Source organism: Herpailurus yagouaroundi, unplaced genomic scaffold (genome assembly GCF_014898765.1).
Source record: "Herpailurus yagouaroundi ecotype Mexico unplaced genomic scaffold, PumYag 165, whole genome shotgun sequence".
Classification (NCBI taxonomy): domain Eukaryota; kingdom Metazoa; phylum Chordata; class Mammalia; order Carnivora; family Felidae; genus Herpailurus; species Herpailurus yagouaroundi.
Window position 1 is genome coordinate 25604277 of NW_024412406.1, and position 23686 is coordinate 25627962.

At 41.0% G+C, this 23686-nt stretch overlaps 1 protein-coding gene across 1 annotated transcript in view; it reads left to right on the forward strand.

The window, feature by feature from the left end:
* Positions 1–556: 556 nt before the first annotated feature.
* The window catches only part of BPNT2 (3'(2'), 5'-bisphosphate nucleotidase 2), a gene marked incomplete at its 5' end in the record, with an annotated part of 31182 nt that continues 8052 nt past the window's right edge, over positions 557–23686 (forward strand). The window contains 3 exons of the mRNA XM_040487842.1: positions 557–709; positions 16736–16898; positions 18023–18118. Coding sequence (XP_040343776.1) covers positions 557–709; positions 16736–16898; positions 18023–18118 — 412 coding nt within the window. The remainder of the gene's footprint in view (positions 710–16735; positions 16899–18022; positions 18119–23686) is intronic.

The following is a 23686-nucleotide window of genomic DNA, read 5'->3' on the forward strand; positions in this document are numbered from 1 at the left end:
GGGGGGGGGGGGGCGACAGCGCCCGCTCGGGGTCGCCTTACGGGGAGACCTGCTCGGAGCGAGCCCCAGCGCCTTGACCCCTCTGACAGCTCCAGGTCGTGGGGCCCTGGCTCCCATTTTTGCAGACGTGGAGCTCGAGACGCGGAAGTCTAGGTGCTCAAGGTCGTACACACAGTTGACACAAGAGCTGGGTGAGGTTGCAGGTAATGAGTCAGGGCCCTGGCACTTCTGGACCCTCCCCAGAAACGGGGACGCGCTTCGTGCCGGCGATCAGAAGCTCGGGGTGCCGGGCCGGCCTTGAAAGGCTGGGAAAGTTAACTTCGGCCCCTGCTGCGGGCCCTTCTGCAAAATGAAGGGGTTGGACTAGAACCCCCGTGGCCCTCCAGCCTTTCTTGATGTTCTTGTCGGAAGGATAGTTTCTATGGAACGCACGTTTTCTGCCGGACCCGCTAGGAGCTAATTGGGGGCCGAGGACGGTAGAAGTCTTGTTGCGGAACTGTTAGTACGCAGGGCAACGTGGGAGGTATGCTTCTGGCTGACTTGAGCCGCAGAGTGATCAGGACCCTCTTCAAGGCGTGTATTTGGGGAGCTCTTCAAAGAAGGCTTCGGAAGTCTATTTCCCAGCCACTTCGTTTCAGCTGCGCCCCCCTCCCCGCCCCCGTATTTTCCACAGAGAGTAAGAATTGGAAAACCTTGGCCTTTTATTTGGGTGCGTTTCTGGGGGAAGGAATTGACATCTTCGTAGGTAAATCCAGAATTGGGGATTTGTTATTCATACTGTAGGAATTCATCATTTTAGTGGAGCTGCTGTCGAATGAATAACCCTTTTAAAAATGTATTATAATTCCAGAGGAAGAGCTTAACTTAGTGTAGCAGTGCTTTGGAAGCTTATGTGCTAACTCGTTTTGGCTATGGGGAAGAAAAATTGTTTCCAGTGGAATTTTATTAATTAGATAAACAGTGAAATCGAAACCCCAGCTTCTTTGGAAAGTATCTGACCTTTTACTGTTGTTCTTGGAAGAGTTAAGCGAGTATTGTGATTGTAGAATTGCCTGTTTTGTGTAATCCTCCCTCCAGTCTGTCGTATTACTGCTTGGGTTCTCTTTTTTCCTCTTTCCATCTGTCATTTTTTTCTTACTGCCTTTTTTTTTTTTTCTTTCCTTTAAAAAAAAATTTTTTTTTCAGGGGGAAGGAACATTGGCTTCGTGTCATGAGCCGCTGGCTACCAGATGTTATTGACACAAGAATTCTCAAACAAGACACAGAACGTTTATTCTTCTTTTGTCCTACCCTGCTTTATCATCACAAACAATACTTATCTTGGGTTTGTACAGATATGTGTACCTTGCGTGTGTAGGATCCGCCGGTAGGATATCTTTTCTCCAAGACACACGGTATTCTCTTAAGAGTTTGTCCAATAAACAGAGGAGTTTCATAGAAGTTGATGCAGAATAGTTACATCAGTAGAAATGGTGACCATGTCTTGAATTTATTTTAGGCACCCAGATAATGGCACGCAGGACTCCTTTGGATCCTGACAGCAACTTTAGGAAGTAAATTTTATCGATGGCCAGTTTGCAGACGGGAACGTGGGGCTCGCAACACTCCATGGTTTATATGAACTGTCGAATGCTTCATTTTTAGCTAGATCTTTCGGAGGCTGTTTAAAACTGACAGCGCAATTCCCTAGGGAAAACCTAAACTTGTAGAAGATTAGAAGCCATGGTAACAAAATATATCAAACAGAGTTGAAATTAGTTTTTTTGAAGATGAAGACGACGACATTCTTAAATACCAAAAACACGTAACTGCGTGCCCATGTGTGTTCACGTGTGAACCAAACCTTCTGCTTTGGGGAACTTCCACAGGATTCTGCATTTGTTTTCTCGCTTCTTAGCGAACGCGAAGGGAATGGCTGCCAAGTGGTAATGCTGCATTTTATTGAACGCAAAAGCCAGGCTTTCAGAAGTGCAGATGTTGAGGGCTCTGCCTCCACGTAAAGTAGCTTTTTGTTTTCTTGTGACTGAATATTCACACGTTCACCTCTAGTGTTGGGCTTTTGCTGGTGTCGAGGAGGTCACATTTATTTCTACAATGTCCAAGTAGAATGATGGACATGTCCTACTTGTCCTCTTGCCAAGTGGTGTCCTCTTGAACAGCCTTTGATCACTGGGTTAAGACTGGAGGCCAAATGTTACAGCCATCTTTGTAGACACTCAGCCCTGGATTCCTTTTTCCCCTCTCATCGTCCCCCAGCACCCGGAAGGTTGGCTTTGAAGCCTCACCTGGATTTTTGGGGGGTAATGATTTTAAGTCCAGTCCCACTCCGTTTACTTCCTTGGGGAAAATTAGCATTGATCAGCCACAGATGCTTCTTTTATCCTGATGCCCTGTGCAAATAGAGAGAGGTCACTTACTTTTTACCAGACTTTTCCTGTCTGGAGTCCGAGGCTTGAGCTTTCCTATCTCACGTTTATTCCTCATACAAGGATATACCACGTGTCACTCTAGAATACGCATGTGGGGGTAGTTTTGCCCTCGGGACATTTGGCATAGTATGGAGATTTTTGGTTATCACAGCTGGAGGTGGAATGCTACTTGGCCTCTAGTAGGTAGACCGTAAACATCCCACAGTGCATAGGACAGCTCTCCGTAACAGAGAATGACGTAGCCTAATTTTTCAGTTGGGGCCAGGGTTGAGAAACCCTGCTCTAGAGAAGTGAGTGTTATCCTAAGAAAACTCCAGTTTGGGCTGGGAGCCCCGGATTTCCTTTGGTGTGCAGCCTTTCTTATGTCAGGGATCTTGGGAGAGTCCCAGGCAACCTTTCTTCTCTTCTTAAACGCATGGGCCGTGCTTGATTTTATTATGTGAAAATACTAGCAACTGCAGCCATTTGTGCAGCACTTTCATTATATTCTTCTGGATGGTGACGAAAAGGAGGGCTGGAGATAGTTTTCTGGAGTGGATTTGCAGCTACAGAACAGACACACTTAGATTTATAGTTTCAATGTACTATACAGGGAACTCTGTATTTGAAAGGCTCCTGTCCTCAACTTTCCTTGTTCAAAGTGTTTTTTGTGTTTTGTTTTTTTAACGTTTTATTTATTTTTGAGAGAGAGAGAGCATGAGCTGGGGAGGGGTGGAGAGAGAGGGGGACAGAGGACTCAAAGCAGGCTCTGCACTGATCGCAGCGAGCCTGACGCGGGGCTTGAACTCGTGAACCATGACATCGTGACCTGAGCCGGAGTCGGACGCTCGACTGACTTAAGCCAGCCAGGCACCCCAACTTGTTCAGTTTTTGACGATGATTAATTTTATTTGAAGATCGGGCATGCTACTCCAATATGATAGGAGTCTTGGGCCTGTGCTTCCTTGACCTTTAAGATGGGAGTTAAACTCTTCTCTCAACAGCAGTACTCACTGGAAAAGTTTGAGAAGCTTAATACAGTGCTAAGAACACTCGACTTGACATCTTGTCCAGTCACCTGCCTGTGTCATCCTGGCCAGTCATTTCACATCTCTGAGCTGCAGTTCCCCTTCTGTAAAATCTAGATAACTAGTAAATTTGATAATTAGTGCAGACATAAGCACTGCAGACAGAAAAAAAATACAAGTTGAAAGGAGCTGGCCCAGTAGAGGTAGTAGGATAGTAAATTCCAGTACCCTGATGAGTCTGAATCTGACGCACTTGGGGAAATTGCTGTGGAAGAAATTAGGAAGGTAATCACATGGCGAGTTCACTCCAAGGGGGTTGGAGCTAATCTTTAGTTTAATCCTAAAGTACTAAGAGGGCCAGATTTACCTGGCTTTTCTTGAAGCCTGCAACATGCCATACTTTGTTTGGGCTGTGGCCATCTGGAGGTGGGTGAGACCAGTTAGAAGTATGTTAAAACAGGCTGTGCAAGAGATGAGGACCAGAACTCCGCTAAAAGGAAAGTTACACTCACCTTGGTTTCCTGGCTAACGTTTAGTTAGTCCTCAGGAAGTGAGCCTTTGTATTACCGCCGTTAATTTCCTCTTGACGACGACATAGGAAGTTAAGTACTATTGCCCCCATTCTGCAGATAAAGAAATTGAGGCTTGGAGAGGATAACTAATTTACCAAGCGTTACACAATTAGAAGATAATTTTAGCCTCTCAGAGATTGACTTAGTGATCTGAGAGTCATCTCAGGTCCATTTAATTCTGTAGATAAGGCAATATAGGAGGTATAACCACAGTGTATTCTTAACCTATAGTGCTTTGAATGATTAGTAGAGCTCAGGGGAGACACTTGGAGAATCGTTTGGAGGGGGTAAACCAGCTAGGAGGTTTTCTCCAGTGAGAGATGATACATTTTAAATTGCTGTGGTCACAGAAAAGAGCGAATTGGAAAGATACGAGAGAATTTCTAAGGATGTTCCGAAAACGACCCCTTTATATCTGATTTTCACAATTGGTTTTGAAGAGTGGGCGATGACAAGTCAAAGGGGGCATATTATGAGTGCCCTCTTTGACGTTTGAAGTTAGAGTTGCCTTTGATATGGCCGAGGGGACATGTTAAGGAGGTAGTCGAATATATCGGTCTGAAGCTCTGAAGACACATCGGAATTGGAAATAGGAATTTGTGAGTCATCAGTGTTGTGATGTTAATTGAAAGCTGTTGGGGCGCCTGGGTGGCGCAGTCGGTTAAGCATCCGACTTCGGCCAGGTCACGATCTCGCGGTCCGTGAGTTCGAGCACCGCGTCGGACTCTGGGCTGATGGCTCGGAGCCTGGAGCCTGTTTCCGATTCTGTGTCTCCCTCTCTCTCTGCCCCTCCCCCGTTCATGCTCTGTCTCTCTCTGTCCCAAAAATAAATAAAAAACGTTGAAAAAAAATTAAAAAAAAAAAAAAAAGCTGTTGTGGACAGGATTGCTTATGGAAAGACTATATTGTGAAAGGGGAAGATCAAGGGCCTACAGCCAAGGATAACGCAGATTGAAAATAGTCATTTAACAAGAATAATGGCATCCAGCTTTTATTCAGTGCTTACTCAGTGTTAAGCACTATACTAAGTTTGTTTGTTTTACCTATTCTGTTTCATTGATTCACCCAAAGAACCCTGTAGGGAGATGTGTTTATCATTCACTTTTAGCAGCTCAGAAAGCTTAGGGGAGCAACCTGGATAAAGTCACATGCCCAAGAAATTGAGGAGCTGGCAATGATAGAACACATACTCTTCCCCTCCCCCTCCCCTCCCCCAACACATACTCTTAATAGTGGTTCTGTGTGGTGAATGGTCACTGGTGAACTTTGTGAGAACTTGCTTGGTGGCTTGATGGAAAGGAAGCAAAACTGAAAAAGATGGGAGGTAAAAAAAAAATGGAGATAGTAAAGACAAGGCTTTCAAGAAATTGGACTCCTGAGGAGCTTGGCTGGGGTCTTCTATGGGACTAAGAGAAGTTTCTATGGATTTTTTTCTGGTATTGTTTTTAAGGTGTGAGACAGACGATAGAGCGTGTTTATTTATGGATATATATCTGAAAGATGGTATTGATAGTAAAAAACTTCTGAAAAGGTTGAAGAAGACAGAGCCATGTTTCTCCATCTAGAAAATAGTTGTTGAATGCCTACTATGTGACAGGCACAGTGTGAGGCACTATATGTAAAAACATTTTAGGATATAATGATTCATGGAAAAATGTAGTGAATGGTGTCTTCTTAGGACATTAACCAAAATCCTCTGCAGCCCCAAAGTAACTGAGCTTTCATATGAATAGCTGTAATTGTGTTTTGGAGTCTTGATTTCCTATTCTACAATTCCTGTTGAGGACTGAGACAGAGAGGCAGTAGCAATGACGGAGGGAGAGTAGATTGAATGGAAAGGGTTTTGGGGAAGAAATGTAAGTATATTGGCAAAGAATAATGTTGTCAACTCAGAAGTATTTATTTAACACCTACTGTACTAGGGACTGGTTTAGGCTCCAGTAATGAAGGAAATTGTGTCCTTGAATTCATACAACTTATGTTCCGGTAGGTCGAGATCTGTAGTACACCTGTGATCAAATAAATTGATTTCAGATACTGATAAGGGTTTTGAAGAAGAAAAAATAAGACCATGTCAGAAGAGTGAGTGGGGCTTCTGCTTTGGCCATGATGGTCAGGGCAGACCACTGAGAGGCACTGTCATTTGAACTGAGGTCTGAAGGATAAGACACAGACAATCCTGCAGAGATTTGAGAAAAGTGTGCATGAGCAGAAGAGAAAAAATAAAGGAAACACAACGTTGCCAAAGGAACATAATTTTCTAGTACAAAGTACAAAGGCCCTGAGGCCAACGGACCAGAAAAAGATAAGTCTGGAGTGTAGTGTAAATAAGGATGCAAATAGAGAAAGGTTACTGGGGCCAGATCATCCGCACCTTTGTGGATGATGGTAAGGAGTCTGGATTTGACCTCTGAGCAATGAGAAACCACAGGTGTTCAGCAGGGAGTGACGAGAATCTGATTTAGGAAGATGGCGGGTTGCTGGGTTGCAAGGGGAAGCTCCATAACGGCAGTGATTTTGTCCATCTTGTTCATTCTTCTGTTCCAGTACCCATAGTGGTTTGCAATACGTGGCCATTAGTAGCTGTTGAACGAATGAATGAATCCGTGAATGCACTGTAGGAGGAAAGAGCAATTGAAGGCTATTTTAGAAATCCAAGTGAGGGGGGCCTGGGTGGCTCAGTCGGTTGGGCGTCCGACTTCCACTCAGGTCATGATCTCGCGGTTTGTGAGTTCAAGCCCCGTGTCGGGTTCTGTGCTGACAGCTCAGAACTTGGAGCCTGCTTTGTATTCTGTGTCTCCTCCGCTCTGTGCCCCTCCCATGCTCATGCTCTGACTCTGTCTCTCAATAATCAATAAATGTTAAAAAAAAAAAAAAAAGGAAATCCAAGTGAGAGATAGATGGCGGCCTAAACTAAGATTTGCTTGGTATACATAGTTTCATGTATTTAGAACTGGAGGTAGAGTTTCCAGGACTTAATGGCTGGTGAAATGTGGAAAAGAATTGAGATAAACTTAACCAACCCTTTCTAAGGCCGCTGACAATGTCGTACGGTGGGTTTATTCCGTTTGTGGGTGTGTAATGGTGGCAGCAGGTTACAAATAGCGGTTGTGCAGAAGCAGGTGGGGACACCGGACTGATGTTCTTGTTCTCTTGCTCCGTTTGTTTCTTCCTAACCTGACTCTCAGGGAAGATGTTTTTAGAAGTAGTCCCATACTTTGTTAGGCCATACTCATTTGAAAGGATGTGGAGAAGCTGGCTTGAACTCTAGGCAGAAATCTTCATCCTAAGGCACGGTGGTTGCTACCCACACTCGGCACTGCCATTTTTATAAGCTGTGGTGGTCAAGACCCAGAAACTACTTTGTGTTTTCTGGGAGGCACATTTGTTGCTTGTTTTAAGTTTATTCCCTGGCGTTTGCTTAGTGTTACTCTTACATTCCCTTATCTGACACAGACTAAATTGTGTTCTCATTAAGTATGTGGGCCCTAAAGCTATAATACTTTAAAGTGATACCTGCAAGATGGTAGAATAGGAGTTCTCTACGGTCATTCCCTCACAGAACATTGATTTTGGTAGTCATCCACAGATAAGGGGTCCTTTGTGGGCATCTGGGAGTCCAGCAGAGATGTTCCAGCACACCATTGGGGCAAAAAAAAAAAAAAAAAGAATAGATACATTGATGAGAGTGAGAGAAATGTTTTCACTTCACTTTCACCACACCGTCTCTCAAGACAGCACAGCTCGGTGCCAAGAGAGACCCCCTGAAGCCTGCAATTTCACCAAGAGGAATGTGTGAGTGAGTGTCTGGCTTTGCCAGCCATGCAGGACACTGCCCACGAAACCACTTCTGTCTCTTGTCACCTACGTCCCTGAAGTGATCTGCAAGACTGAGGGGTTGGGAGAGGCTGTGGGAACACATAAACCAGGGCTCATCTAAAGGGATGCTCTTTGTAGACACCCATCGGGAAGGCTGCCCACGAGTCGCTGGGGAGTCCTCACCATTACGGCCCCTCAACTGGCTCGCAGGCACCCCCAACACTCTCCATGTCTTGCCCAAACCCGGTCCTCTCGCCCAGCTTGGCGTGATTTTAGCATGTGCTCCCGTAGACAGCGAGACTGAGCCTTTGTAAATGGCCAACAAACAAGTGCGGAAAGCCAGCAGAATTGCGGAATTGGGAAAAGGCTCACAAACTTGAGCATCTCAGAGTACCACCCTAGAGAAGACAAATGGGAGGCTCCTAGTCCCTGGGTTGGCTTTGAAGGATTGAGATAAAGCTTATAATCTTAAGAATTTACCCTCCAAGAGGGAACAAGAAGTGTGGAGAATGCATATCTGTAGAAAATGTTAGAGAAAGCCTTAGAATCCCCCATCAGGCTCAAGGTGAAGATAACTCTCACAAAGTCAATCAGTAAAGACTGGAGGAGGTGACTGCTTCTTTAAATGTGAAGGCAGCAATGCAGGGCTTCAAGGAATACAAAATGAATGAATAAATGAAGCACAACATTACCACAGGAATATAATTTTCTAGTAACTGACCCTCCTGAAACAGAGATCTACAAATTGCCTGTCAACAAATTCAAAAAATTGTTTTAAGGAAGCTCAGTGAGTTTAAGAGACACAGACAACTCAAAGAAATCAGGAAAGCAATACTTGAACAAAAGGGGAGACACAACAGAGACAGAAGTTAAAAAGAGTGAGAAACTTGTGTGCATTATGGGGGACCATCAAGTGTAACTTTTCATACTTTGGGAATCTCCAAGAGAGATAGAGAAAAGAGCAGAAAGTTTATTTAAATGATAGTGGCTGAAAATTTCCCAAATTAGAGAAGAGAATGTGACATCCAGGTACATGGAGTTCATAAGTCCAAAAATTCAACTCAAAGAGGACTTTATTGAGACACACTATAATAAAACTGTCAAAAATTAAAGACCGAATTTGAAAGCAGTAAGAGAAAAGAAACTCACCGGATACAAGGGAACCCCTCATCAGACTATCAGCAAATATTTCATCAGAAACCCTGTAGGCCAGGAGAGAGTGGGATGATATGTTTGTTCAGAGTGCTGAAAGAAACTGTTAAAACAAAACAAAACTGCCAACCAAGAATACTTTACCTAGCAGCACTCTCCTTCAGAAATGAAGACTAGATCAGGATTTTCCCAGACGAATAACACCAGAGGGAGTTGACCACCAGACCTGCCTTACAAGAAATGTTAAAGGGAGTTCTTCAAGCTGAAATGAAAGGATCTAAGTAGTAACATGAAAACAAAGTATAAAATTCACTGGTAAGTATAGAATTAAATTCAGAATATTCTAATGTAATAGTGGTGTACAAGACACTTAACTCTAATAGAAAAGTTAAAAGAGGAGTGTTTTTTAAAACTATAGAGCTACAAAAATTTGTTAATGGATACACAGTATAGAAAGGTGTAACTTACAGCATCAAAAATAAAATGTTGTGGAGGCAAAGAGGGAAGGGTTTATATGGGATCAAAGTTAAGTTATTGACTTAAAATAGACTGTTATAGCTATAAGATACATAAGTTTCATGATAACCACAAAGTATAAACCTCTGATAGACAAAAGATACAGAGAAGGGAATCAAAGCATACCACCGTGGAGTATCATCAGATCACAAAGGAAGATAGCCACAGAGTAAGAAAAGAACAAAGAAGCTACAAAAAGCCAGAAAGCAATTAACAAGGTGGCATTAGCAAGTCCACATTTGCTAATAATTATTTGAAATGTAGGTGAACTAAATTCTCCAATCAAAAAACAATTAAGGGAATGGATTTAAAAAAAAAAAAACAAAAATAAAAACCCACCTGTATGCTGCCTACAAGAGACACACTTCAGCTATAAAGACACGCATAGGATCAGAGTGAAGGAATGGAAAAAGGTATCGCGTGCAAATGGAAACCCAAAGAGGATAGGGTAGCTATAATGGCATCAAACAATATAGGCTTTAAGTAAAAAAACTAACAAGGGGCAAAGAAGATACTATATAATGAGATAAAAGGGTCAGTTCATCAAGAGGATATGACAGCTGTAAATACATAGGCACCCAACATCACAGCACTAAATACATTGAGCAAATATTATAAACCTGAGGACGGAAACAGACAGCAAAGCCACAGTAGTAGTAGAGACTCCCAGTACCGCACTTTTACCAATGGATAGATATCTAGACAGATTATCAATACGGAAATGATGGACTTACACTACACTTCAGCTAAGAACTGGTCTTCTGAAAAGAGAAGATTAACAAACCTTTGGCTAGTCAAAGATAAAAAGATTCGAATCTTCTATAAATTCAGAAATGAAAGCATACAACCGCTACGTTACATACTGATTGCTACAATATACAAATGATCAAAAGAGATCACTACAATTATAGGTAAACAAATTGGTAACTTAGAAGAAATGGATAAATTCCTAGAAACAGACAACCTACCAAGACTGAATCATGAAGAAAACAGAATAGCTGGACAGACCTGTAAGGAGATTGAATCCTTAATCAAATTTCCCAATAAAGAAAATCCCAGGACTAGATGTCTTCACTGGTGAATTCTACCAAACAAAAATTAATACCAATCCTTCTCAGAGTCTTTCCCAAAACTGAAAATGGAACACTTCCAAACTCACTTTATGAAGCCAGCATTACCCTGATACCAAAGCTATGCAGGGACACTATAAGAAGAAAAACTTACAGGCCATTATTCCTCATGAACATACATCCAAAAATCCTCAACAAAATACTAAAAAACTGAACTCAACAGCATATTAAAAGGATCAGACACCATGATCAAGTGGGATTTATCCCAGGAATGAAGGATAGTTTCAGTATATGCAAATCAATCAATGTGATAGGCCACAACAGAATGAAAGACAAAAATTGTGTGATTATCTCAACATAAAAATATAAAAAGCATTTGACAGAACTCAACACTTTTTCATTATAAAAACTCTCAACCAAGTAGGTATAGAAGGAATATACCTCAACATAATAAAGGCCATATGTGACCAGCCCACAGCTAACATGATACTCAATCATGAAAATCTAACAACTTTCTTTTAACATCAGAAAGGCAAGGATGCCCATGCTTAGCACTCCCATTCAACATTGTACTGGAAGCCCTAGCCAGAGCAATTAGGTAAGTAAAAGACATAAAATGCATCCAAAGTAAAATTGTTTGCAGATGGCATGATATTATGAAAGAAAACTCTAATATATTATTAGCAAAATATTGTTCAACTAATATTAATACTTCAATAAAGTTGCAGGATACAAAGTCAACAAAAATTATTTCTTTTTCTTTTAAATGTGTTACTTATTTTTGAGAGACCACATGAGCAGGGGAGGGGCAGGAGGGGGGGCACGGAGGATCCGAAGCTGGCTCTGAGCTGATAGCAGCGAGCCCAACGTGGGGCTCGAACTCATGAACCATGAGATCATGGCCGGAGCCGAAGTCTGACACTCAGTGGACTAAGCCACCCAGGCGCCCCTGTATTATTTCTGTATGTTGGCAACAACGAACTATTTGAAAGAGGACTTAAGACCATTCTGTTTACAATAGCATCAAAAACAATAAAGTAGCTAGGAGTAAGTTTAACCAAGGAGGTGAAAGACCTGTATACCAAAAACTGATGAAACACTAATTGAAGACACAAATAAACAGAAAGGTATTGCATGTCTTGGATTGGAAGAATTAGTATTGTTAAACTGCCCATACTGCTCAACGCAATGTATACATTTAATGTAGCCCCTGTCAAAATCCCAATGGCATTTTTTAAAGAAATGGGATAAAATAATCCAAAATTCACGTGGAACCACAAACGACCCAAGTAGCTAAAGCAATTTTAAGCAAGAAGGACAAACCCGGAAGCATCCCATTTCCTGATTTCAAATTACAAAGCGATCGTAATCCAAACAGTGTGGTAGTGGCATAAAACGTACATGTAAACCAAAGGAATAGAATAGAGAAATCAATCCCCACATGTACATTTAACTCATCTTTGGCAAAGCATCAAGAGCATACCACTGGGAAAAGATAGCTTCCTCAATAAAGGTGCTGGGAAAGCTGCTATCTATATGCAAAAGAATAAAAGTGGATCCCTGTCTTATACCACTCACTCATCAGAAATTAACTCAAAATGCATACAAGATTTCAGTGTAACACCTGAGATATAAAGCTCTTTGATACTGGTCTGAGCAATGATTTTTTAGAAAAGACACTAAAAGTACAGAAATCAAAAGCAAAAATAAACAAGGAAAATGACATCAAGTTTAAAAGCTGTGCACAGCAAAGGAAACAACTAAAGGAAAAGGCAACCTATGGAATGGCAGAAAATATTTGTAAACCATGTATTTTGATAAGGGTCTAAAGTCCAAAATCTATAAGGAACGCATTCAACTCAATAGCAAAAGAATAAGTAATCCAGTTTAAAAATGGACAAAGGACCTGAATACATACTTCCCCAAGAAGACCTACAAGTAACTGTCAGTTATATGAAAAGTTGTTCAACATCAGTAATCATCAGGGAAGTACACATCAAAACCACAATTGAAATGTTACCTCACCTGTTAGGGTGCCTATTATCAAATAGACAAGAGGTAAATGTTAGCAAGCATGTGGAGAAAATTCTGAGAGCCCTTTTATACCATTGGTGGGAATGTAAATTGGTATAGCCATTATGGAAATACTATGGAGGTTCCTCAAGAAATTAAAAATAGAACTACCATATGATCTAGCAATCCCACTTCTGGATATATATCTAAATGAAATTAGTATCTTGAGATATTTGTACTCCTGTGTTCATTGTGGCAATAGTTACAATAGCCAAAATACAGAAATGATGGATAAGTACTGATGGATGGATCAGTATAGACACACACACACACACACACACACACACACACACACAATGGAATGTTAATGGCAGAAGCCATTAAAAAAAAATCCAAAAAAATGTTGAGCTCCTAGAAACAGTGAGTAGAATGGTGATTGCCAGAGACTAGGGAATGAGGGAAGAGAGGAGGTGTCGGTCTAAGGGTGTAAAACTGGTGGTTATGACTAAGATGAGTAAGTTCTGAGGTTCAAATATATAGGAAGATGACTGTGGTTAATGATACTGTATTTTAGTAGATCTTAACTAGATCTTAGGCATTCTCACCACAAAACAACTGATAGATGCAGTAGTTAACTTGATTGTGGTAGTCGTTTTTACCACCTATCAAGCCATCACACTTGATATGTATGTGTAGCTTTCTCAGTGACGCTGCAGGGAAAAGCCAAATATGTCACCAGTGCCACAGTCATAATTATTCTGGCATTAAGGTAAGTCTTCATAACTGGTAAGGAAAGTCAGCCCACCATGATAATTTCCCTCCCCCGCCCCTGTCACCAAAATGCCTTGTTCTTTTTCCAAGAAGCGGTTTAAAAAAAAGAAGAAAGAAAAAAAAATTATAGGGATTTCGATTGGAGTTGCATTTAATCTATAGCTTACTGGTGGGAGAATTGACATCTTTGTTGTTTTTCAGTAATATTTTTTTCATACAGTTTAATTTTCTCTGTACTGTTTTTGCACATCTTGGGTAGATTTATTTCCAAATAATTTACTTCTTTTGTTAGTTGAAATGGCTTCCATTTTTATGTTAAATCTGTTTTTTTTAATATCTGTCGCTAGTATCTGTTGCTGGTAAAAAATGCGAGTGATTGTTAAATACCGATCTTGTACCTAGAGACTTGGCTGTGAAAGTTCTGTTACCCTATAATTTATCTACAAGTTCTTTTGGATTTTCTCAGTAGTAAGTCATGAATTGCATGTTATGACTTCTTCCTTTCTATCCCGTTGCCTCTCTACGCTCGCCACCCTCAGCGTTCTGCAATGGCTAGGACGCTGTGCACGCTGTTCGCAGAGGTTATGATGGAGGGCAGCTTGATTCGGTGAGGTGCCGGCGGAGTCCTTCACCGTCAGGTTTCCATCGCCACCCTTACCTCCGGCTCCTTCTTCCGGGCTCACTCTGCTCTGGCCGCACTTGCCTCCTTGCTCTGAATATACCAGCAGGCTCCCACCTCCCGCCTTTGCATTTGTTACTCCCTGGGCTGGAAGGATATAACTTCAGATGCCTGGCGAGGCTCACGTCCTTTAAATCTTCACTCTAACACCGCCTTTGCCTTAGCTACCCTGTCTTCGAAAACAAACAACTTTATTGCAGCGTGATTTTACGTATCAGTATCCTTTGCCCATTGCAGATATCCAGTTCACTAGTTTTTACTAGATTTGCCGAGCTGTACAACCATTGCCATTAATCAGTGTTACGTTTTCATCACCCTACTAATAATCCCTGTGCCCAATTACTACTTATCTGTGTTCCCACCCCTACCCCAGGCAACCACGGATCTACTGTCTCCATAGATTTGCATGTTACAGACATTTCACATTAAATGGAATCATCCAGTATGTGGTCTCTTGTTTCTTATTTCACTTAACATAATGTTTTGGGGGCTCACCCTTGCTATAGTATGAATTGTATCTCATTTCTTTTTATGGCTGAATAGCATCCCACTGTATGGATGTACCACATTTTGTTTATCCATTCATCAGTTGATGGACACTTGGTAGTTTGTAATCTTAGGCTACTATGAAAAATCCTGGCCACCCTATCTTAAGCAGTAACCCTTCTGCTCTCCTACAACATGCTGCCGGTGCTTCTCTGCTATATTTTAGATCTCCTTGTTATCACTATTCAGCATATCACCTGTTTCACTCATTTGTGCATTGTTTAACTCCTTCCCTAGAATCGAAGGGGCACAGGGGCAGAGATTTTTGTCTCAAGTTGATCACCGTTGTACATCGGTTCTGGGAACTGCCTGGCATATAGTAGGCAATCAGTAAAATTTGCTGAATCACTAAAGGGATAAGTGAATGGATGAATTGGATGTTTACACTATATTAAAAATATTTTTTTATTTAAGTGGCTCTTTCTGGAATATTACAGTTTTTAGCTTTCTCTGCGACAATTTGGGATAGTTCAGGCACTTTCCAGAGATTGCTGGTATTTGTAGGGTTTTTATCGTGTGTGACTGTTTACTTATGTAGTTGTCAGTGTTATCATCACTCTGACCCTGTGGTATGGGGTCTGGGCGTGCCACCACGTGCCGCACAAACACAGTGATCTGCTGTGGAAAGGGAGCTTGGCAGAAAGCACAGTACCCAAAAGGCTGCCTCGCTTCAGTCTTAATCCCTACTGGAAATTCACATTTTGGAGACATTTTTCTTGCATGTGGATGTTATGATTTGATAGAGGAAGTCTTCTGATAAGGTAGTACACGAATAAAGTTGACAGTCTGTTATTAACCCAATTCTTAAAATGCAGTCAGTTCTTCAGTTTGCCTCGTTTAGGTGTGTCATTATTTACAAAAGTAAATATAAATGTAATAAATTAATTTTAATTTTTTAAGCATTTGTTTATTTTTGAGAGAGAAAGAGAGACAGAGCGTGAGCAGGGGAAGGGCAGAGAGAGAGGGAGACACAGAATCCAAAGCAGGCTGCAGGCTCTGAGCTGTCAGCACAGAGCCAGATGCAGAGCTTGAACTCACCAACCTGGAGATAATGGCCTGAGCCAAAGTCCGTTTAACCATCCAGGCGGCCCTGTAATACGTTAATTTAAATCATTGTTTTACAAAGCAGAGTATGTTTTAAGTATTCATTAAGAAGCTTACTGTTGAAAGCAGTGGTTCTCTACTCCCCTATACCTTTACGTTTTTTTTTTTTTTTTTTAATTTTTTTTTTCAACGTTTATTTATTTTTGGGACAGAGAGAGACAGAGCATGAACGGGGGAGGGGCAGAGAGAGAGGGAGACACAGAATCGGAAACAGGCTCCAGGCTCTGAGCCATCAGCCCAGAGCCTGACGCGGGGCTCGAACTCACAGACCGCGAGATCGTGACCTGGCTGAAGTCGGACGCTCAACCGACTGCGCCACCCAGGCGCCCCTACCTTTACGTTTTTATAGAAGTCAGATTTATTTTATATTTTAATTTTGTGTCCTAGTAAATAAAAACAGAAAATTTGACTTTAGCATTTTATCCTGTGACTTACCTTTGGTATAGTGAAGAGAAGGCTCTTTTTTGTCTGTCTGGATTACTCATTTCAGCCTTGTTTATATTTTATAATATGCTAGCTTATTATCTGTTTTCATTATTTCCAGGTTTCTTTTTTCTATTGATCAAAGCTATATTTTAGATGATTACTTTTCTAGGACATTGTGACTCTTAGCATTCATGAATTATCTGTTCTAAAGCATATTTCTTTCAAGTCCATTGTCACTTTTCTCCTCCTTATAGTTACCGCGTTCAGTTCAGTGTTCCATAATATTGCCAATCTATTTTCACACTTTAGATCTGTTGTTTTTTACAATATCATTAAGCTTTACATAGCTTGTTTCTTTGATGATTAATTTCTCTATATTTCTCTATATTTGGATTCTCTGAGGCAATAAACTAAACTTGAATATTAAGTTAAATAAATAGTACTTGAAGGCAAGATGTTGCTGGAATTTTTTATATTTTTCTGTTTTGTAACGAAATGCTTCAAAACAAACATACGGATTTACTGACTTCCAGTGGATGCGATTCGGTCTGAGAAGTTTCTCTCTCTCATGTTTTCTGAGGGGGTATTTCTTCTTTTTAAATGTTTTAGCTGTCATCTATTTTTGGTGCAGATAAATACTGAGGAACATGTAGATGCAGCTGATCAGGAGGTTATCATATGGGACCGTAAGATTCCTGAGGACATCCTGAAGGAAATCGCCACCCCCAAGGAGGTACCAGCAGAAAGCGTTACTGTCTGGATCGATCCACTGGATGCTACACAGGAATATACAGGTGACTTCACATGAAAATTCACTTCAGACTTCAGATTGCCATTATATATTGGGGAATCAGAACAAAGGCGGGTGGTATATTCTTGGTGGGTAAATACTTTACCAATTTGGCGCAAGCCTTTCCAATTAGGTTTTAAGACAGAGAGCTGGATTCATGCAGTGTGGTGTGAAACCTTTGGATGGACCCAGGTATTCTCAACCTTTTTCTCCCCCCAAAACCACTATATTATGGCATACTCCCATTAGTGGTCGTGATTCACCATATCACTCACTGATCCTTCAGTGAAAGGACATTTTGATCAGTCGCAACAACAAAATGGCTCCTGTTGGACACCTGTTTCTTGAGGTGTTTGTTTACATACTGAGTTATTATATATTGAGGTGTACATTATTCAGGTATTTATTTATGTAGCCAGAATATAATATTTACTCGTGATTTGAGGAATTGAGGGTTTATTGCATATACATTTATCTTTAGAATTCAGCATAGTAAGTCGTAGGCATCCAGGGGTAAGTAAGTGGCAACATGGAGAATTACTGCCCCCACCGAATTTTCTTTTTTGTTTGTTTGTATTGTTACCTAGGCCTAGCTCAGATTTCATTTCTGTGGATCCTCTCTCTTGCCTTGTTTCTTACACTGAGATATCCAATGCTTGCTTTTTCTCTGCTCTGTTGGTGTATATAGTAAAGGTAATTGCTTATCTATGTGCCCTCCTTCTAGATGATAAGTTCTTTGAATGTGGGGCCTTCTACTTTTTCATCTTTGTGTTCTAGTCCTTAAGCACTGACCTTGATTGACCCATAATAGACACTCAGTAGGTAACTATTTGGAGAACAGGAGGAAGACACTAGGTGTCTAATAGCAACTGAAATTAGAAAATATTTTGCAGAAGTAGGTAGTAGAAGTACAGAATATTGAGGGATTTTTTAATAAAAATTTTTCCTAAACTGAGATTGGCCTGATTATATAATAGTGATAGTAAATGTGAGCGCCTCTCTTGTGCAGGGACTATTCTAAGTATTTAACTTGATTTTCAAATTTAAAACTAAAGTTTAAAATTACTTACTTTAATAATAACATATGTTATTGGGGTTTTTTGTTTTCTGTGTTTTTTTTTCTCCTAGAGGATCTTCGAAAGTATGTCACTACTATGGTGTGTGTGGCTGTGAATGGTAAACCTGTGCTAGGAGTAATACATAAGCCATTTTCTGAATACACAGGTAAGAGATACACTAGAGCTCTCAAGAGTTAATGTTACTAAATCATGGGTCTATAGTACTTACTGCCTTATCAGAATCGCAACTGTAGCTCAATAATTATTGAGGTCAGTCCCACCATACCTCACCCTTTCATTGGATACAGTGGGGATTTGGTGTTGGTAACGATAACACGTAATGAGGCAGAGCTTTCTAAACTCTCTTTAGAGGACAGAAACCGTGAATGACCATGAGAGATGGAGAGTGTTGAGGAATCCAGTTGGGCACACGTTGTGTTCCTCTCTGTTTCTCTTGTGCTGTGGCTGGGGCTAAGGTCCAGGGCTCATATACATTGGATTCCACATGGGTTCTGAGATCTACCATCTGAGATGGTAGATCTACCATCTACCATTTGGCCTTAGCCAAATCTGTTGTCATGTCAGGAAACTGTGGTGGTTAAGGGCAATGGCAACCTGGCAACCTCAGCATCAAAAATGGATGGTGTCATGGTGACAGTCTTACTAATCAGGCTAATCCTCGTGTAGCCCTGGACACCATTCAGAGCTCCATTGGACCCTTGGCTCTCCCACTGTCTTGATGTGGTCATGTCTGTTAGCTTTGTGCAGAAGGCAGATCAGATCTGTGATGGTTACATTGGGAGTTGAGAGTGTGGAGGACCGTGCCAAAGAGCTTTCCGTGCAGCTCGGGATGACCTCGCCCAAAGCCTTGCAAGTGCCAGTGGACTGTGGCACATAATGGACATGGCCATTATGCTATGGTTTCCTAGAGAGACTAGCCACGGTCTTAGGAATAGCAGTGATAGCGTGGACTGTAGTTACAAGTCCAGAAAGACACCATGAGTTGTCATGATGTACAAGTTGAGGGTGACAGTTAGTGGTGTCAGCGGTATCCTTGACAGTCTGAAGGGACTCCTCATACTTTGAATCGGTAGTTCCCATCAGGAGTCCTTTTGGCTCCACTCTGATGAGGTTCCTGATGGTGACAGTATCCATTTTGCCAGCGCCAGCATTGACCAAGTGTAGTGGGTCGAATAATGCCCCTTTCCAATTCATTTTCACTCCTGTGTTAGTTTTTTGTGGTTGCCATAAAAACAAAAACACAAAAAACCCACAAACTGTCTTTGAACAACAGATATATAGTCCAACACAGTTTTTGGAGGCTTGGAAGTTTAAAATCAGTGTTTTGGCAGAGAAGTGCTCTTTCTGAAACCTGTAAGGGAGAATTCTTCCATGTTTTTCTCTTAGTTTCTACTAGTTTGACAACAGTCCATGGTGTTCCTTGGCTTCTGAACACATCACTGCAGTCTCTGCCTTCATCTTTTCACGGTATTCTGCCTGTGTATCCGTGGCTCTGTGTGGCTTCTCTTCTTACAAAGACACCATATTGGATTAAGAGTCCACCTCCCCGGTCATGACCTCATCTTAGCTGATTACGTCCACAGTAACCCCATTTCCAATAAGGTCAGATTCTGCTATGCTGGGGATTAGGGCTTGAACATACCTTTTGGGGAACATAAACCCATTACATCAGAACTTTAGAATCTACCTTATTTGGAAGTCAGGTCTTTACAGGTGTAATTAAGGTATCGGGATGAGGTCCTCCTGGATTAGGGTAGGTCCTTAAATCAGTGAGAGTGTCCTTATAAGAAACTGAGGTTACAGAGACACGCGATAAGAGGATGGGATGGCGAAGGCACAGAGATGGTGGAAGCTAGGAGAGAGGCATGAAATGAATGCTCCCGTAGAGTTTCCAGAAGGATTCAACCCTACCAGTATCTTGATTTTGACCATTGAGCCCTTCAGCCTGTGAGAAAATACGTTTCTTTCCTCGTAAGCCGCCATGTTTGTGGTGATTTGTGGCCACAGCCCATACAGCGCTGTTGCTTACTCTGGTCTTCTCTGCTGCATGTCGGTGGCGTGGCTGCCACTGCCTAAAGAAGCTGGCTCTCTCTTGGGGCGCCTGGGTGGCTCCGTCGGTTGAGCGGCTGACTTTGGCTCAGGTCACGATCTCGCGGTCCGTGGGTTCGAGCCCCACGTCGGGCTATGTGCCGACAGCTCAGAGCCTGGAGTCTGCTTCCGATTCTGTGTCTCCCTCTCTCTCTGACCCTCCCCCGTTCATGCTCTGTCTATTCTTGTTTCAAAAATAAATAAACGTTAAAAAAAAAAAATAAAAAAAAAATCTGGCTCTCAAGTGTACAGAAATGGAGACAAGGTTAATTTTTGATGACTCTTAACATTTATTTGCTTTGCAGAATAACCTTGTGTCCCAAATTCCAGCTGCTCTGAGATAGGCTGAACATATACTTGAGTGTTGGCTCTGCGTTACAAGACCACATCTGCTTTGTGGTGTTTGACTTTTTATCTTCTTTTCATAATTTAGATAGTTTTTACAGTTGACAGTTTGATGAGCTACAAAAGATTGAGGCCATTACTGCCGACAGGGTGCCTTAAAATAAATTATATAATTGCCTATGGTTTGTGGGTTGCTTTCACATATTTCCTTTAATCCTTACCGAGTAAGTTAGGATACGGGTTGGGCCGCTAATTTAGGCCTCTGTAACAAAATGCACCAAAATACCAGAGGTTCAACAAAATAGTTGATTTCTCCCTTCTCTAACAGCGTGCGTGCAGGCAGACCGGGCATGCAGGTTGCTCTCGTTTGCTGTTTTTGCTGTGCTCAGTTTTGCTGTCCGCTTCTGCATGACTGAGGATGGCCCCCTGCTTCTTTCACATTCCACCAGTGCAGGAGATCCAGAAGGGAGACGTGGAGGACATTGTCCACTCAGGGTTTGACCTATAAGTTGCACACATCGCTTCAGCTCACGTCCCACTGACCAAAATGTAGCTGAAACCAGCTGCAGGGGAGACTAAGAAATGTAGTCTTTATTTTTGGTGGGAATCCAAGCATCCAGTTGAGGGATTCTGTCACTTCGGGGAAAGTAGGGCGAGTGGATATTGGAGCATAACTCAACTTAGCAGTATTGCTACACTTAGTATAACTCATAAGGGAAGGATACACTTACTACTGATACTCCCACTTAGGGATGAGAAAATGGGACTCAGAAGTTTGATATGTTCCTCAAGGTGGAGCAGTTAACCTGACAAATACTACGCAAATCAGTACATCACGCCATTTTCACAACTCCACGATTCCTAACATTTGGATAGTGTTTAACCATTTGAAATACACCCAAGTTCTCTCATTTGGAGCTTGTGATAACTCTGCGACAAAGCAAAGTGTTGTTATTGCCATTTTTTATAGATGAGAAAAGACGCTGAGCAGCTCTTATGAAAGCCACATAGTTCAAAGTGTTACAGCAAAAGCTAACTACTCCTTATTAATATCTGATATTTGTTTAGTATTTTCACAGTTTATGAAATGTATTGACATTCATTCCAAACTCAAAATACCCCTGGAAAGCGTATAAGAGATGAATTACGGTGACTTCCAATTTAAAAAAGAGAAAACAAACATATAAAGGCGATGTACAGGGCTTAAGTCTTTGAAGTCCTGTCTCAGTTTTTTTCTTTTACTTTTTTTTTTTTTTTTTAATTGAAGTATAGTGGACTCCTCCTTTGACAGTGTTCCTCATTGCCTGTCTGTATCAGTTAGGGTTGCATTTAGCTGCATACAAAATAAATCTGATTACAGTAGGTAAACAAGTCAAGGTTTTATTTTCCTCACGTAGTGAGATGGCCAAAGGGCAGGGTGCTTCAGTGGCTTTATGATCTTCTTGGGCACCTGACTTCTTGCTTCTTTTCTTAGAAGGTGGCTCTTTGTTTGTAGCCTCACGGAGATGGGTGCTTCTAGTTACAATGGCTCTGTTCCAGGCTGGGAGAAAGAGGAAAGAAGAGGGACGAAAGATCTCTTCCCAGATACTCTTTGTGTTAGGAAAGAGTAGCCTGAAGCCCCCTGCTTCTTCGTCTCGTTGGCCAGAGGTCACATGGCACCCTTAGCTGCAGACAGCCTGCTGCTCCAAAGAGAGTAAGAATCGTAATACAGGAAACGCAGAGAAAGTTGACACAGGATAGGCAAATAGATTCACATTCTTGGAGCCCTGATTTCCACATCTGTTCATTTTAGGGGTAGGGGAGAATAAGAATAATAAAATGCCCATGAAAAAAAAAATCTTTATTCTGTAAGAACATGTATCCTCTCCCCCTATAGTCTTCCCTCCTTTAAAATAAAAAAGCCAGAAGTTTCTAACTTAGGAACAAGTTGTGTTCCAAAAATGTTCCTGTAAGTTATGATAAACTGCCCTGTTCTTCTGTGAGGCAGCCGACTTGCCCTGTATGCTGGAACACATGGTGCTTGCTAGTGAGCAGACATTCCAGAAGAATCGATATGTCCTTAATTAGGTGCAGGTTGACCTGCTATTCCTGGATTGAAGCTTTGTTTGGCTTGTGTCCTCTTTTTGGACTGTTATTTCCAGATTCAGCCTGTGTATTGATGTTGGCAGAGTACCAACTGTCAAGTATTAAATGTTTACCAGAATTTAGCTACACTTGACTCTAATGGGAGCTAGATAGTATTGTTATTGGCAGTAGTCAGAGCCAAACTGATCCAAATCCTTATCATACTTAGCTAGAAGTAATTCATTGCCTTTGAAATTCTTAGAAGCAACAGATACTTGAATAGTATTTTAACAGAGTAATGTATAAATGTGTAAGTGTAGTGTATCCACGCAGGGGAAATTTGTAGCTGTTAGAAAGAAGTTACAATGTCTGAGGTCTGTGTTAGCAAAGTACCAACCACTTTTTATCTCCCACTGGGCTTCTTTCTTTCTTTCTTTCTTTCTTTCTTTCTTTCTTTCTTTCTTTCTTTTTTTCTTTTCTTTTTTTTTTAGCATGTCTTACAGATAGAATGAGTCCATTCTTTTAGCTGCTATTTTACCTTTTCATGATTACCTCTTCACCAACAATCATTTATTTAAGCACCTACTGAATTTTTAAAGTGCTTGAAATAATTTGTCTGTGTAAGTGTTATAAGAGAATATATTGAGATTATGTAACATGAAGTATATTTTTAAAATATTAAATTAGTAATTCTTACCTAAATTGTTCTGATACTATCAGCAAGAGATACTGTCTTCATTCTCTTAGACAATACTGACCTCTAGAGATGTAGCACTATAAATTCACTTCTTAGTAGAACCATGGTTTTTGATCATTTCTAAAAAGAATTTAGAGAATTTTTTTTTTCTTTCTCGTTTTTTAACTTTTATGAATAATTTCAAACAAGCATAAATTGTACTGAATTTCCACATGCTCTTTCCTCTGGATTTAACAGTTGAACGTTTTTATGTTTGCTTCCTTTTTTTTTCATGTGCTTTAAAGAAAATTACAAGGATCATGACATTTTATCCCTATATACTTCACTGTGCATCTCTAAAAAGGACATGTTTCTACATAACAGTTCTGTTAATATAACATTGAAATTAGCATTTATTCCCTAATTGATCCAATACTCCTGTTTTCCCTGGTTGTTTCTTTTTACTTTATTTTATTTTATTTTATTTTATTTTATTTCATTTCATTTCATTTCATTTCATTTCATTTCATTTCATTTCAT